The sequence below is a fragment of the Grammomys surdaster genome, unplaced genomic scaffold (genome assembly GCF_004785775.1).
Source record: "Grammomys surdaster isolate TR1022 unplaced genomic scaffold, NIH_TR_1.0 125896, whole genome shotgun sequence".
Taxonomy (NCBI): Eukaryota; Metazoa; Chordata; class Mammalia; order Rodentia; family Muridae; genus Grammomys; species Grammomys surdaster.
The window spans coordinates 1,456,326-1,472,852 of record NW_021620720.1 but is presented as its reverse complement, the minus strand read 5'-3'; the positions used below and the strand labels follow the sequence as shown (position 1 = coordinate 1,472,852).

Sequence of the window (16,527 nt, the reverse complement as noted above, 5' to 3'; positions counted from 1 at the left end):
AAAAAAAAAAAAAAAAAAAAAAAAAAGAAAGTTCAGTGTTAGTCTTAGTTATACAGAAACTTTGAAGCCAGTACAAACTGTATGAGACTCTGTCTTCACAGACAAACATGCATAATTGTATTGGTGTTTAGCTATAAATCTATTTATAGTCTTTATGTTTAAGTACTTAATAAGCTTTAAAACCAAATTAAACCCCTAAATTTAATAAACAGCACAGTATTATAAAATCGTGAATATATTACCACAGTCCCTTGGTTTATAAAAAGAATTGGTTCTAGGACCCCAAGACTACCAGAATCTGCAGCTGTTCAGGCTCCAGATATAAAATGGTATTGGGGAGGGCTGGAGAGATGGTCCAGCGGTTAAGACCATTTGTCACTCTTGCAGAGGACCCAGGTCTGATCCCCTCAACCACAGGGTGGTTCACAACCATCTAAAACTCCAGTTCCAGGGGATCCAATGTCCTCCCTCTTCTGACAACTGTGGGTACCAAACATTTTCATGCTGTACATGCATGCATTCGGGCAAAATAGTCACATATAAAATAAATAAGTCTAATTTAAACTTTTTAAAATAACTCAATAAATCAAATTGTACTGGGCTGACAAGTTGGCTCAGCATGTAAAGGAGCTTGCCACCAAGCCTGATGACCTGAATTCAAGCCCCGTATCCACGCGGTAGAGGGAGAGAGCCAACTTCCTCAGATTGTCCTCTGGCCTCCACCTGTACCCATCCTCCTTCAAAAAGATAAGAAGAATAAAAATTGTTTTAAATAGCATGGTGTTTGCAAAAAAAAAAAAAAAAGTCTTCGCTCACAATCCTGTAGGTTCTAAGTCATCTCTAGGTTACTAAAACATCTAATCCAGCCCAAGGGCTCTATAAGCTATTGTCATACCACATTGTGTAAGAAACAGAGACAGGCAAAAGCATTCATGGTTCATACAGTCGCTCTGTTATTTCTAGATGATTTCCATCTAAATGAAGTGCCCTCAGGTATGGAACATGAACGCACTGGGGACTGGCTCCCAGGCAACATGTTAGATGGTGTTATCTTAATGAAATGAAATGTTCAGAGTTGCGTTTAGCAACAGAGAGATGTAACCTGTAATCCTGTTGTGTGGTTGTAGCTTTTGATCTCAGGAATCCCGATGCAGAGAACGCCTGTTCTCATAAATAAACCGTAGAGAACCGTAAGTCTTTGACGGTTGAGGATGAGCACACACCTGCCACCCATCAGTCTTCAAGTGCTTATTAAATGGAAGGGCACTCGGTGACTCTGCGAGGCTCTCCGCACCGTCATGCATTCAGATGTGTGTATGCTCATCCAGATGTTTATCCAGACAGTGCTAGGACTGAGAACACAGCTGTAAACAAAGGTAGATCCTGTCCTGAGAGAGGACAGACAAGCTCAGGAAATCTCACCAACAGATGTAGAGCCACACCTGTAGCAGACGTTCTGAAGTACCAGGTCACGGCTGTAGCAGAGCCCCAGCCAACCAGGGAACAAGGAAGGGCTTTGCTGAGTGAGCTGCCTGTACTGAGAGCTTAAGGATGATGGTGATGAGCCTAGGCAAGGGGAAAGCTTTCTAGGAAAGGAGACTTCTGGCCAAGCATCCATGAGGAAGAGATGTGGTACACTCTAAGAACTTAAAGGACACTTGGTCAAAGACCTCATGGGCTTTGGGGAGGTCAAGGAAGGATTTTGTGCAGGATACGATGATAACAGGTTCTTGTTTTAAAAGTCCTGGAGGAGGAACAGCTGGAGGCTGTCGCTGTGGTATAGCAATGGGGTGTTGTGTTAGCCTCTTTTGTATTACTGTAACAGAACACTTGAGGAAGGTTACTTTTCTCATTTGTATAAAGCCACCAGCATTCAATCCTGGGACTCTACTTGATGACATTCGAATCCTAACCAAAAAAGCCTTCCAAAAAGCCCCACCTTTATGCACAGGAATAAGATTGACTTTCCACACTGAATATCTCACGAAGGGATGAAATTTCAGTGCAGTAGAGAACACATTCAAACCATCTCTAAACTATACTGGCACCTTAGACATGGACGGAAGTGGGTATTCCCAAGACCTATTCAGTAGGTAGGAATCAATAACATTTCCCAAGTATGTAACCATGGGAACTGGAAGTATATCCGTAACCATGGGAACTGGAAGTACGTCCATGTTGAAACTGAAAACACTACAGATGTTCCTAGTGGATTCTTTTTATTTTAAATGTCTAGCGCGCACGTGCGTGTGTGCGTGTGTGCGTGTGTGTGTGTGCGTGTGTGTGTGTGCGTGTGTGTGTGCGTGTGTGTGTGTGTGTGTGTGTGTGTACTCTAGTGTTTGTATGTGTGATGTGTATGCCAGGTTATCAGGTCTGTACAGTAGATCATTTTATCTTTCTCACCAGTCCAACAGCTTAATTTGTGTAACAACAGCCCAAGTGGCCATAATATTTAAGAAAGCATGGCATATCCATAAAATTGAATATTATTCCGCTATCAAAAGGACTGAACATATTACCACTTGTATCAACCTTGAAATCCTTATGCTAACTGAAAGAAGCCAGCTATATACATATATACATTAAAAAAATTGTATGTTGGAGCCAGCAGGATGGCTCAGGCACTTGCCACCAAGCCTGACAACCTGGGTTTAATCCCTGAAACCACACAGTAGAAGGAAAGAACTAATTCCTACAAGATTTCTTCAGTGCTATGCCACATACAGGCTCATACACACGAGTTAAATCAACTGGCTTAAAAAATTTTAATCATATTCTTTTATTTATATAAGATGTCCAGAATAGACAGAAATACAGATAGAGGGGCTGGAGAGGTGGCCTTTAGTCCCAGCACTTGGGAGGCAGAGGCAGGCGGATTTCTGAGTTCGAGGCCAGCCTGGACTACAGAGTGAGTTCCAGGACAGCCAGGGCTACACATAGAAACCCTGTCTCGAAAAACTCAAAAAAAACAAAAAACAAAACAAAACCAAAGGTCCTGAGTTCAATTCCCAGCAACCACATGGTGGCTCACAACCAATATATAGGTTAGTGGTTGCCAGAGGCTGGGGGCCAGTGGGGGTGGGGACTGCCTGCTTGATGGACACATGGGGGTGGGGTTGACTGCTTGATGGACACATGGGGGTGGGACTGCCTGCTTGATGGACACATGGGGGTGGGGCTGACTGCTTGATGGACACATGGGGGTGAGACTGACGGCTTAATGGACACAGGTATCTTTTTAGGGGAACATCATGATGTGGAATTATCGAGGTGAGAGCTGGCTGCATAGCTATGAGCAAACTAAGATCTATTAGATTGCACATTTTCAAAGGGTGAATGAGTTTCTGTATTTAAACTAAATATGGGTAAAGCTATTTTATAAATATCTATCTACTTTATTAATTGATATGGAGGTCACACTATAGCTCTGGCTGGAACTCAGTGTATTGACCATACTAGGCTAAAACTCACAGAGATCCTTCTGCCTCCCAAGTGCTAGTATTAAAGGTGTGTGCCGCCATACCTGGCTTTTTAAAAATTATTATTTATGGGACTTAGTAATGATTTTAGATGTGGGATGGGGAGGAGGTGGTGTCAGGGGTAGCACTCGGGTTTTGTCTCAGGTAACCAGACAGAAGCAGGACACATGAGGCAAAGACAGAGGACTCTACACAGATCCCAGGGTGTCTGAGGTCTCTGAAAGACCAGCGCTGATCTTAATCAGCGGACAGAGTACTGTATGAGCCAGTTTCCTGTTACTGTGGCAAATTTACCTGAGGTCACTAACTCACAAAGAAGAAAGGTTTATTTTCACACTAATTTGATAGGCTCCAGTGTATGATCTGGAGTTTTAGATGGTTGTGAACCACCCTGTGGTTGAGGGGATCAGACCTGGGTCTTCTGCAAGAGTGACAAATGGTCTTAACCGCTGGACCATCTCTCCAGCCCTCCCAATGCCATTTTATATCTGGAGCCTGAACAGCTGCAGATTCTGGTAGTCTTGGGGTCCTAGAACCAATTCTTTTTATAAACCAAGAGACTGTGGTAATATGCTCACAATTTTATAATATTGACATCCTGAGGTCAGTCTCTGGGACACAAATGATACAAGGAGAAAATTAGCTCCTCTAAGTTGTCCTCAGACCTCCATGCATGAGCATGCACCTGGGCACAAAGTAGATAAGCATATTTTTTATTATTCAAGTGATAGCACGATTGTTGAGATGCTAAAAAAATGTAGTCCATAAATTCCATGGCAGTACTGGCTAATAGGACTAGAAACAGAAACATAATGAGACTATAGACACCTGATCGTAGGTGTAGGAGACAGATACTGACGTCCCCTCACGTCAGATAGCTCATGTCCCCTGTTCTTCCTTTTGCAAGCTCTTCCCGGGTGTCACCAGCAGAGGCAGGTGTTGCATCTGTGGGCAAGGCCTCCATCAAATAAAAATAGTAAAAAAGCCACCAAGCCTGGCATGGCACCATGACCTTGCACTCCCAGCACTTGGGAGGCTGAGATGAAAGCTTTACTTGAACCACTGCTAGCCTGGGCAACGTAGCAAGATGATGTACCTCTCCTTCCCCGCCCCCATCCCCAAAATTCAGTCTAAAGAAGTTGGTTTAACCATATCCAGGAAATGTTTGAAACATTTAGTTGATAAAGGTTTGGGAAAAAAAATCTAAGCCTGTCTGTGGAATTTTTTTTTTTTTTTTTGAGACGAGTTTCTCTGTGTAGCCCTGGCTGTCCTGGAACTCACTCTGTAGACCAGGCTGGCCTCAAACTCAGAAATCCATCTGCCTCTGCCTCCCAAGTGCTGGGATTAAAGGCGTGCGCCACCACTGCCCGGCTGTCTGTGAAATTTTTTGTTTTGTTTTGTTTTTAGTAAGACTGAAACTTTTGTTTTAAGAGAATCTCATATAGCCCAGGCTGGCTCAAATTCCTTGTAGCCAAAGATGACTTTGAATGCCTAATCTTCCTACCTCTCATGATCAAAACCGTGCTGCACTGAGTTCGGCCTAAGACTGAGATGCTTAAGATGAAAGATCTTGACTGCCACTGTGTCGCCCAGTGCTATGAAGCTTCTCTGTGCTGGCTTCACACAGGCTGCTGTCTGCCTGATTCTCTCAGAAACACTGCAAAGCCTGACTAACAGAAATTATGACTGTATTGTATGTGTGCACTACTAAATTATAACCACAGACCTACACATCTCCAAGAAGCCCTGACTGTCACACTCCAAGTAATTCACCGCTGAGTCCCCGACTTCCCTGTCGGCAAGTTCCAGCCGTTTGTCCGTTTCCTTTATCTGGCTGACAAATGGAAGCACACAGAACCCTCATAAAGCGGACAGAGAGGACCGACTCCACAGGGTCGTCCTGTGCCCTCCATGTGTGCTTTGTGGCATGCACATGTCCCCACACACATCATACACACACAATTATATTAAGTACAATTTAAGATGGAGGTAATGCCAGATATGAAGGTGTGGCCCTTAATCCCAGCACTTGGAAGGCAGAGGCAGATTCAGCTCTACAAGTTCAAGACCAACCTGGTTTACATAGGGAGAGCCTGTCTCAAAAATAATAAATACATAAAGTGAAGGTGACATGTGTATGACTGGCAGAGGACTCTGAAGGTGGCAGTTTATTCAGGCCCTGGCCTGCATCATTGCTGACACAGGTGCCGAGCCTTCACTCCTCATGGCCCTGTTGAATGCTGAGGACAGAGTGAAGCAACGTGTCACTGCCTTATATGCTCTGTCCCCATCATCACATTCTGGCTACTTCTCTGCCTTCCTTCCATTTGTCTCAGGCCTGTTCCAGAAAGCCACACCAGCCCTCCCCTGTCCTTTCATGAATTTATTCCACAAAGTGAGTGATTCTGTGGGGGTTTGCTTGTTCGTTTGCAAAGTAGCATAGCTTTTTAAAAATTTTTCATGAAATATATTTACATATAAAAGTCAACGTTTTTTGGAGGGTAGGGCTTTAACCCAATTGTAGAGTGCTTGTTAAACACACAAAGTCTTGGATTTACAGTGCCACATAAACCAGGTAGGGGAGGCAGGAAGATCACGCCATAGTGTTTGACAGGATGCTGGGCTGTATGAGACTGACATTTGTTTGTTTGATTGGTTTGGGGTGTTTTTGGTTGGTTTGTTTTTTGTTTTTTCAAGACAGGGTTTCTCTGTATTACCTGGTTGTCCTGGAACTCACTTTGTAGACCAGGCTAGTCTCAAATTCATAATGATCTGCCCACCTGACTCCCTAGTGCTGTGGTTTTTTGGGATTTTTTTTTTTTTTTGGTTTGGTTTGTTTGTGTGCTTGTTTGTTTGAGACAGAGACACTTTCCATAGCCCTTGCTGTCCTGGAGCTTGGTCCTAGACCAAGCCAGCCTGTAACTCACAGATAACCACCTGCTCTTGCCTCCTGAGTGCTGGGATTAAAGGCATGTGCAACCATGCCTGAGTGAGAACTTGCCTTAAAGAAAATAAAAATTGATATTTCCTTAATTCTTTTTTTTTTTTGGTTTGGTTTTTCGAGACAGGGTTTCTCTGTGTAGCCCTGTAGCCCTGGCTGTCCTGGAACTCACTCTGTAGACCAGGCTGGCCTCGAACTCGGAAATCCACCTGCCTCTGCCTCTCAAGTGCTGGGATTAAAGGCATGCGCCACCACCGCCCGGCCTATTTCCTTAATTCTTAAGTGTATAGTTGAGTGGCAGTGTGTCTGTTGGCACCATTGCATGCTATCCTCCACCCCAAGCTCAGAATTCTTCCTCTCCCCCACTGAAAGTTTGAACCACTCACTTCTCTCTCCTTGACCCCGAACCCCTAGTACTGAGTCTGCTTCCTGTCCCCATGTGTCTACTCTAGATGCCTTACACAGCTGGGACCACAATGTTTGTCCTTCTGTGGCTGGCTTACTTCACTCACCCTGTGTCCTAGTTCATCTATGGGACAGCATGTGTCAGAATCCCCTTTCTAAGGCCAAGTAATATTGACATTGGATCATTTATTCCTTGTCATTCAGTTGTGCTCCCCTCCCCAGCTGCTGTAAACGGTGCCACTGTGAACACGGGTGCCCAGATATCTGTTTGAACCCCCATTTTGTTTGTTGGGTTTTATGGTTTTACCTATTTGTGTTCTTACTTATTCAATAGAGTTCAGGGTTCACCCCGGGGTCCCTGCATGCTAGGCAAGTGTTCCACCCCGAGCTGTGTCACAAGTCCCTGGTGCTCTCTTTTAGACATGTACCCAGAAATGGGCTTGCTGAATCGTATGGCAGTTCTGGTTTTGATTTTTGTCTGGTCACAATAGCTGTTTTGCTTGCTGTAGTCAGCAAGGTGCAGGTGCAGGTGGGGCCCTGGCCTGTCTAGATGGTGTCTCCTAGGGCATTCAGTACAGCAGTGCTCACCCTCTCCAGCCAAAGGCCTGGCCTAGGAGAGCACTTGCTGAAGGAAGTGTGTAAGCCAGAGTGATCATTTGTCCACAAATAACCAAAGTGAGCAGAAGGTCGTGGGCTGGATTCCAGCACTGCAAAACCAACAACCCTACCCATTGCCTTTAAAATAACTGCCTAAATGCTTTCTGCAGTCTCTTGATTACAGGCTCTAGGAATGCGCTTCCTCAGAAGCTAACCCATGGCAGACTCCTGTTCAGACATAGCTCTGCCTCACGTTGCTAGAAGGCTCTCGACTGGGAAAACTTGTACTTTCTGTCAACTGTCTGACAGATGGGTCTATCTCTATTTTATTAAATCACGGAGACTGCGTAAATATAACTCACAGATAAGCCATTAAACTTATTTACTTTGCATGACCTTTTCTAGGCCTGTCAGCTAACAGGAAATGTATTAATACTTAAAAATACCATTTGCTAACAAAGTGAGAACCAAAAAAAAGGCGCCAAGCTCCCCTTGCCCCTGTGTACTGCAGCTGTAATAGGGCAGATAGTGTAGCTATGTAGTAAAATGGTCGGGCATCTCTGAGGGAAAACAGAAGCAGCAGCCCAATTAGTCTGCAAACTAATTAATGAGCCTTCCCTGGGTGCTGGCAACTAACAGGCAAAACTGAGAACCACTGACAGCCAGCACACCAAAGCCAATAGGAACCAACGCTTTTCAGGGGTGTGTGTATGTGCGTGTGTACATTCATCTGTGTGTGTGTGTATGTGTGTGTGTGCACGTGTGCCAGGGCACTCATACATGCCACAGTGTGCACAGAGGTCAGAGGACAGCCCTAGGTACTGGTCTTTGCCTCTCACTTTGTTTCAGACAGCATTGCTTGTTCACCACCGCACACCCAGGCTAGCTCCTGGAGCTTTTCTCATTCCCATCCCCCAGTCTCCCAGCCTGAGCACCAGGATGACAAATGCTCTCCCCTGGCTTTGCTTGGGTTTCTGGAAAGTTTGAACTGAGGTCCTCATGCTTGGGTGTCGAGCACTTCCACCTGCTCAGCCATCTTCTCAGTCCCTATTTTGTCTCTTGAGACAGGCTTTCACTATGTCTCCCAAACCACCCTCAAACTCATGGTCCTTCCGCCTCAGTGTCCCTAACGCTAGGACGTTTCTTGGGTTTTAAACAGTCTATCTCTCACTCTGCAATGCCTTGTCTGTATTGATCCCTGGCAGGAGCCTGCAGGAGATGAGCTCCTACTGAGTTAGATTTGCTCTGTGCCCTGTGTTGCAGACAGTACAACAAACTGCGAAACCTCCTGAAGGACGCTCGCCATGACTGTGTTCTCTTTGCCAACGAGTTCCAGCAGCACTGTTACCTCCCCCGGGAAAAGGGGGAAGCCATGGAGAAGTGGCAGACCAGGTGCGCCCCTACTCACCTCGCCCTCCACAGGGTCCTCTTGAATTTCCTCATCTGCGGCTCTTTGGGATTGCTGTGTGCTATACAAAGTACGGCAGCAGCTATCCTTGGACTGCGGTAAACTCTGAAGTGACAGTGTTTTAGGTGTGGCATTTGAGTACACAATTGTTAAACTTGAGATTGCGGAGATGAAGGTCCCCAGCCCAAGACTCCTAGACCAGAGCAAGGGCTGGTATGTCCTACCAGTGCTGTCGAAGGCTTGACTTTGATGCCTTTCCATGACTTGCTCGATTTAATGTCCTCGGCCAGTCTCACTAGATGGAAACTGTTCTAGAAAATGCAGCAACTTAGTTTAGGCCTGTCCAGAAGTACAGTGTGAAGCAAGCACTTGGGTGTGGGGTACTTGCAGAGAGTGGCTCCCCAGATAGCAGTAAGATGGGGGAGCAGTGGAGGATGTGAGGCTAAAATGGGCAAGGAGGCTCAGTCAGGCCTGCTGGGGGCTTGGAGAGGCCCTGTAGAACACCTCACAAGGCGGCCCACGGTAAGATCCCAGGCACTTAGCTAAGTGCCCCAGGTGTTAATTCCAAGGGTCTTTGGGGTGGAGTTTAAGTGTCACAGCCCTGTAGAGCGGGAGACTGTGCAGAATGGACCTTACAAATGCGTGTGCTTCACTGAGAATGCACGACAGTCCTCATCCAGTTCTCCAGACCCAGACTAAAGCTCTTGGGGGATCCTCCAGGCTTATCATGGGATTTCCTTTCAGGTCTTATTAGATTGCCCGCTGAAGCTGGCTTTTCTCTCAGCTGGATACTTGTTCCTCCTCTCCCACAGTGTTGCTGTCATTTCCCACGTGCCCTGTAGCTCAGCCTCCAGTTAGAAAGTGTTACAGAGTTGGGGAACTGAAAATGTTGCTCCGGGGACTGAACTTCTAGGAAGAAGAGACGGGAGGTGGTTTCTGGTTACTGTCTGTCTCACAGGGCTCCAGCCCCCTGGTCATCTAGAGTAGATACCCAGGAAGTATTTGTTGTGTAAAGAACAAGAGAAAGAAAGAATGACTGGTTAGCTATATGGACACAGGATGACAGTGTGAGCCAAGTGTGACTTCTGAGCAACAGCTCTGTGTTGTGCCTGGGTTGCTCACCATCCTTTGCTGTCCCAGGAGCATATACAACTCAGCTGTTTGGTACTATCACCACTGTGAGGACAGGATGCCCATCGTTATGGTGACAGAAGATGAAGAGGCCATTCAGCAGTACGGAAGTGAAACAGAAGGCGTATTTGTAATTTCTTTCAAGGTATTTCCAGTGGCACGTGTGCATAAGTACACATGCTCATGTAGACGCGCACACACAGACATACACATACACACACACACACACACACCCCTTCAGTCTAGATCCTTTGGCAATACAGAAAAGAGAAAGTAATCTTCATACCTGTAATCCCAATATTAGAGGCGCTGAGGCAGGAACCTTACTGAAAGTTTGAGGCCAGCCTGAGTTACAGAGTGAGAATTTGTCTCATAAAAGAAGAAAGGGGAGCTGGGTGTGGCGGCACATGCCTTTAATCCCACCACTCAGGAGGCAGAGGCAGGCAGATCTCTGTGAGTTCAGAGCCAGCATGGTCTACCAAAGTGAGTTCCAGGACAGACAGGATGACACAGAGAAACCCCGTCTGGAAACAAACAACAAAACAAAGCAAAACAAACAAATATAAAAGTGGAAGGACACAACAGAAGGAGGACTTTAAGATGGTCCATTTTGGGAGCTAGTGAGATGGCTCAGTGGTTTGGGCCACTTGTACTTGTTGCTCTGACAAAAAACCTAGATTCAGTTCCCAACACCCACATGGACTTCCTCTGACTTCCTCAAGCACTGGGCATGCGTGTGGTGCACATACATACAGACATGCAAAGCTCTCATACACATAAAGTAAATAAATAAATTTTTTAAAAAAGCAGATGGTTGCCAGGCGGTGGTGGTGCACGCCTTTAATCCCAGCACTTGGGAGGCAGAGGCAGGCGGATTTCTGAGTTTGAGGCCAGCCTGGTCTATAGAGTGAGTTCCAGGACAGCCAGGGCTACACAGAGAAACCCTGTCTCGAAAAACCAAAAAAAAAAAAAAAAAAAAGCAGATGGTTGGTGACCAGGTGTCCTTGACCCTAGCAAATTCAGGCTGACTCCTGAAACTATGGGGAACACAGCACTCGAGAGCAGCCGAGCAAGCCTCTGCTACAGTAAACTGTTGTGTGAGTGTGTTGCGTGTTATATATGTTGGCATGGTTGTGTGTGTGTGTGTATGTGTGTGTGTCTGTGTATGTCTCTGTGTGTGTGTATGTGTGTACATGTATGTGTATATGTGTGTGTGTGCATGTACATGTGTGTGTTGTACTGGGTTGAGCCTAGGACCTCACCATACTAAGCATGTATTACCACTGGCCTATACCTGCAGCCCTAAGTCACGTGTGTGTTTCCACACGTGATGCTGGTATGCTGGTGTCCAGTTAACACTAGAGTTGCCCATGGTCTCATGTTTTTACCTACAAAATGGTAGCTTTATTTGTTTCTCCCATATTAACAATAACCACCATGTTTCCAGGGCGAGCGTAAATGTGTTACTTAATAGCAATATAAATAAGTGTGCTATTTCCTTCCATTCTTGAACAACGCAACGTGGCAGGTCACCGTCCCATCTTACTACGAAGACAAATGAAGCACAGAGAAACTAAGTCACCTGTCCACAAGCATCCAGTACTAAACTGATGGCAGAGCTGGAAGAGGTCCCTAGAGTCAGGCGCTGAAGCCTTTAGCCACTTGTTGAACTGCCTCCCAGATTTCTATCTGCTAGAGATACATAACTACTAAGGATTTCCAGCACACACAAAGGCAAACTGTCTTAACTCTAATCTCCTCCTTGTACCTTCCTTTCTTTCCCTCCCTGCATATATATGATTTATATGTATTTATATATATTTATTTTTATTACATATTATATATTTTATATATAATATAAAAGATACATCTTTATATGTGTATACATACACATATAATACACACATATATATATACATATACACATACATATACGTATACATATACATTCACTTATATATAAAATCTCCTTTTCCCCCAAGGCAGACAGACCTTCCTGTGTAGGTGAGGGTGACCTTGAACTTCTACTCTTCCCATGGAAAGTGGAGACTTAAGTGCCAGGATTACAGATGTGCACACCACTCAGTTTTTGTGGTGCTGACGGTCAAACCCAGGGCCTCACACATTCTAGACAAGCATCCTACCAACTGAGCCCCCCTCCCAGCCCCTCAAGCCCCTCACTCTTCCACTTTGAAACAGTGTGTAAGCAAGAGTGGGAACACTCACGGAGTTAAGATGTGACATCATTTACATGAAGGCTGTCAGGTTACAGGCATGTCATTTTATCAGCGACAGTTGCTTCAGACCGCCATAGCAATGCCTTCTTCCTATCTCTTAAGAACCTTTCAAGAGATCTGGCCGACTGTTAATCTCTCCACAGCTGGCCAGTCTCGCCGGTCTGTCCGGTTGGTCAATCAGATCTACTGACTTGATTACAGTTTCTAATGCAAAAACCAAGACAGCCTTCGTTACCCCTGTCAGTCTATAGAATGTCCAGCTTGATTTTGAATTGTAGATTCCACAAAGGTTCCCATGTGCATGAATTCTAAAGATTTGCCAATAGAATTTTCTTGACTGTGCTATAAAAATGTGTTCTGGAGTGCCAGAGAATTCCAGGGGCACCAGAAATTAATGACAGTGTCACTTGGTTTTTCTGTTGCAATATATCATGTCTTGTTCCCGCAGAGGACAGTTGACTAAAATTACATTTTTCTACTTTTTTGAGAATTACTTTTCTTTGTAGTCCAGTAGTATAGGACAGTTTTATTTTGTAGAGCAGTTCTTGAGCAAACTGTGTGACCGAGGGCCCCGGAGAGGTGAAAGACAGCAGGGAAAGAGAGGCTGGCAAGCTCAGATGAGCAGGAACACAGTCTTCTCTGAGGACTTGAAGTTAGATGCAAAGACCCAAGATGATAAATTCTTCATGAAGAGGTTGTTTCCTTACAAACACATGGTGCTAAGTGACAGGAGCAGAGTCGCCGAGCTCGCAGTAGTGTGCACAGACTCTTTAGGAGGATGTGACGTTAACAGAAGAGCTGGCCTCCACAGAAGGATGTTTTCTCTCCTTGATAATTTGAAAGAATAAGATGTATCTTAGCCTTGAATCGAGTTGAAATCATGTGTAAGAAGGTAAAAATACATAATAGGAGATTTTCCTGAATGTCTTTTGTAGACCATCATGTTCAGAAGAGAGATACATGGGAAATCAGATTGCTCTGTGTGTGTGCGTGTGTGTGTGTGTGTGTGTGGTGTGTCTGTGTGTGTGGGGGGTATGTGTGTGTGTGTCTGTGTCTGTGTGTGTGTCTGTGTGTGTGTCTGTGTGTGTATGTATGTGTCTGTGTGTGTGTGTGTGTGTGTATGTGTGTGTGTCTGTATGTGTGTGGTGTGTGTGTGTATGTGTGTGTGTGTGTGTGTGTGGTGTGTGTGTGGTGTGTATGTGGTGTGTGTGTGTCTGTGTGTGTGTGGTGTGTGTATGGTGTGTGTGTGTGGTGTGTGTGTGGTGTGTGGTGTGTGTATGTCTGGGTGTGTGTGTGTGTGATGTACAGGTGCATATACAGAGATCAGAGAACATTGGGTGACTTGCTTTATCTCTTCCTTACTTATTCCCTTGACAAATTCACTTATCCTAAAGCCAACAAACCCCAGCGATCCTCCTGCCTCCACACCCTCACTGCTCAGCACAGGCGTTACAGGCATACCTGTAGCCAAGCCACACGTTTTATGTAGGTGTCGGGGTTTGAACTCAGCTCTTCATGGCAGTGTTTCTACCCTCTTGGTTCTGTGGTGGTTCTGGGATGAAGAGTCAGCATCTGACGGTATCTCTCTTTGCCATTAATAATCTCAGAATTACCTGGACAACTTCTGGCCAGATTTAAAAGCTGCCCATGAGCTCTGTGACTCCATTCTTCAATCTCGCCGGGAAAGGGAAAGTGAGAGTCAGGAAACCCATGGGAAGGAGTACCCGGAACACCTTCCTCTGGAAATACTGGAAGCAGGCATCAAATCTGGACGCTACATCCAGGTAAGGGTGACAGTGAAGGGCAAACGTCGGCAGCAAGCAGCATAGTTTTTCTCCTCTCAGCTTGCCTTCCACTCCAGGGCTCTAAGTCCAGTGGCTGGCCACAGGACAGGCTTGCATAAGCAGAGCTGCCCAGTTCAAGGCTGTTTGGGAGCCATTTCTCTACAGTCCTTAACAGTCTAGTTCTAAGCCGCCCAAGTGTCACACTAGTATACCGGTGTGGAGGTGTCAGCAATGTCATCGTATTTGTGAATTCATCTTTATTCCTTGCCACTTCCCTGCCCCCTCTGGAGGAAGGCCTCTTTGTGATTTCCCCAGGACCCAGAACCCAGGGGCTACTGGGATTTAGGAAAGGGCTCTGATACAGTAACTCTTGAGTTTTGACTGTTTTACTCACATTCATTTCCCGTATACTTGTGTGGCTACGTGCAGTCTTGTGTATCCACCACAGTCAAGATTCAGAGCTACTCTGCCGAGGGTTCTGCATTTCTAACTGGCAACTCGGAAGTCTCTCATGGCGGCCGGAGCTTGAGTGTGCACCATGCTGAACAAAGTGCAAGCCTTGGTGTAACCAGCATGCCCAGCCTTGTTGGTATAACTGCAGGGTAGCCCAAGCCAGCAGTGTAGGCTCAAGAAAAGAAGCCATAGTGGTTTAAGATGGGGTCACTGTCTGCTAAGAAAATGATCATTTCGTAACTTTTTGAAAACTGTGTCAGAGACGGGCAGTGGTAGTGCAGGCCTTTAATCTCAGCTCTTGGGAGGCAGAGGCAGGCGGATTTCTGAGTTCGAGGCCAGCCTGGTCTACAGAGTGAGTTCCAGGACAGCCAGGGCTATACAGAGAAACCCTGTCTCGAAAAACCAAAAACAAACAAACAAACAAACAAAACTGTGTCAGGAAAGGGCTTTGTTTACACTGATTTTTGCTTCTGATTTTAGGGAATTCTGAATGTCAACAAGCATAGAGCTCAGATAGAAGCTTTTGTTCGCCTACAAGGAGCCAGCAGTAAGGACTCAGGTTCGGTACCAATAATATATTTCCATTCTGCCTCTTTAGTTCCGACATTATACAGTGAAGAAAGTATGAATTGTCACCCAGTCCTGTGGACACTGGGTTTGTGGATTTTAGGGGTTTTGTTTTTTCCCCCCTACGTTTATTCTATCTACAATTGGGAGCTGGGATATTAGTACTAGGAATTGAACCTCAGGCTTTGCTTATGCTATTTGTCTATCATTTCTGGCTTTATTTTTTTTTTAATTCTTTAAAATTAAGCTGGGAATTTTGGCACATGCTTTTAATCCCAGCATTTGGTAGGCAGAGGCAGGAAGGATGTCAGTGAATTTAAGGTAAGCCTGGTCTACAAAGCGAGTTCCAGGACAGCGAGGGCTGCAGAGAGAAACTCTGTCTCAAACAGGGAAGATTCAGATGACTAAGTGAGATGTAGTACAGCACCCGCAGATAGAGCGATGCCCCCTCACAGCCCTCAGCACACACTCCAGACCCACTCTTGTGTTCTCACGAGGTCGTCATCCTCCACAGCTATAATCTTACTGTGCTATGGATTGTAAACTAGTCCTTGTAGCCAGCTGCAGCCCTGGTTTTTGGTTTGTTGCGGTGTCCTTCAACTGCTGTACCAGGAGAGGAAGCGGCCCCACTGCTAACTGGGCAGCTGAGCTTGCAGCCCAGGCTATCATGTGAGCGTCCCTAGACTGCTCTCCTGCGATCACATCTCAGGGAGAATGGGGAAAATAAGATGAAATGTAAAATGAAGAGGAAACCATGACAGTGAAATGGGGTGAAGGAGACTGACCAACAGTGGCTCCCGCGGCTCCTGGCCGTCCGCCCCTCTGTCGGTTCCCATCCTGTGTGCAGTTTATCCGAATGCTCGCCACTCCTTTGGCTATGCAGGACCCTGAAAGGTTTGGGCATAATTCCAGTCCAGGCTCAGTTACATGCAGCGAGCGATGGTGTAGGGAAGGATTCAGAACAAAATAACGGAAGGGTGAAGAGTTGTCGTTATACGTTATGGACCCATGTAAGACTGTCAGGTAATGTAGTAACTTAAAAAAAAATTACAGGTGCCTTGTACAAGCACATTATCCAGTCTTATGGCACGGGAGCAGTATTAGTTCACCCCCAGCCTGGCACAACACAAGAAGTTTAAGCCAAGCACAGTGGCACCCATAACCCCAGAGCTGAGTAAACTGAGGCAGTAGGATCACAGGTCTGAGGCCAACGTAGCCTACACGAAAAGAAAGAGAAGAAGAAAGAAGCTGTTTGACTTCTTCTTTAGAAGGAAGAAGTTTGTTTTGGGACAGGAATGTGTGTCTGTGTGTGTGTGGTATATACCTGTGTGTGTGGTGTGTGTGTGTGTGTGTGTGTATATATATATATATATACATATTTGGTGTTTGTGTGTGGTGTGTGTATGTAGTGTGTGTGTGTGTGTGTGTGGTATGTGAGTGTATACATATGTGGTGTGTGTGTGTGGTATGTGTGTGTGGTGTGTGTGTGTGTGTGTATACATATATATATATATATATATATATA

At 45.5% G+C, this 16,527-nt stretch overlaps 1 protein-coding gene across 1 annotated transcript in view; it reads left to right on the top strand.

Moving 5' to 3' along the window:
- The window catches only part of Dis3l (DIS3 like exosome 3'-5' exoribonuclease), a 37,996-nt gene that overhangs the window by 3,621 nt on the left and 17,848 nt on the right, over positions 1-16,527 (top strand). Inside the window, exons 3-6 of the mRNA XM_028752381.1 lie at positions 8,686-8,814; positions 9,971-10,106; positions 13,806-13,982; positions 14,916-14,994. Coding sequence (XP_028608214.1) covers positions 8,686-8,814; positions 9,971-10,106; positions 13,806-13,982; positions 14,916-14,994 — 521 coding nt within the window. The remainder of the gene's footprint in view (positions 1-8,685; positions 8,815-9,970; positions 10,107-13,805; positions 13,983-14,915; positions 14,995-16,527) is intronic.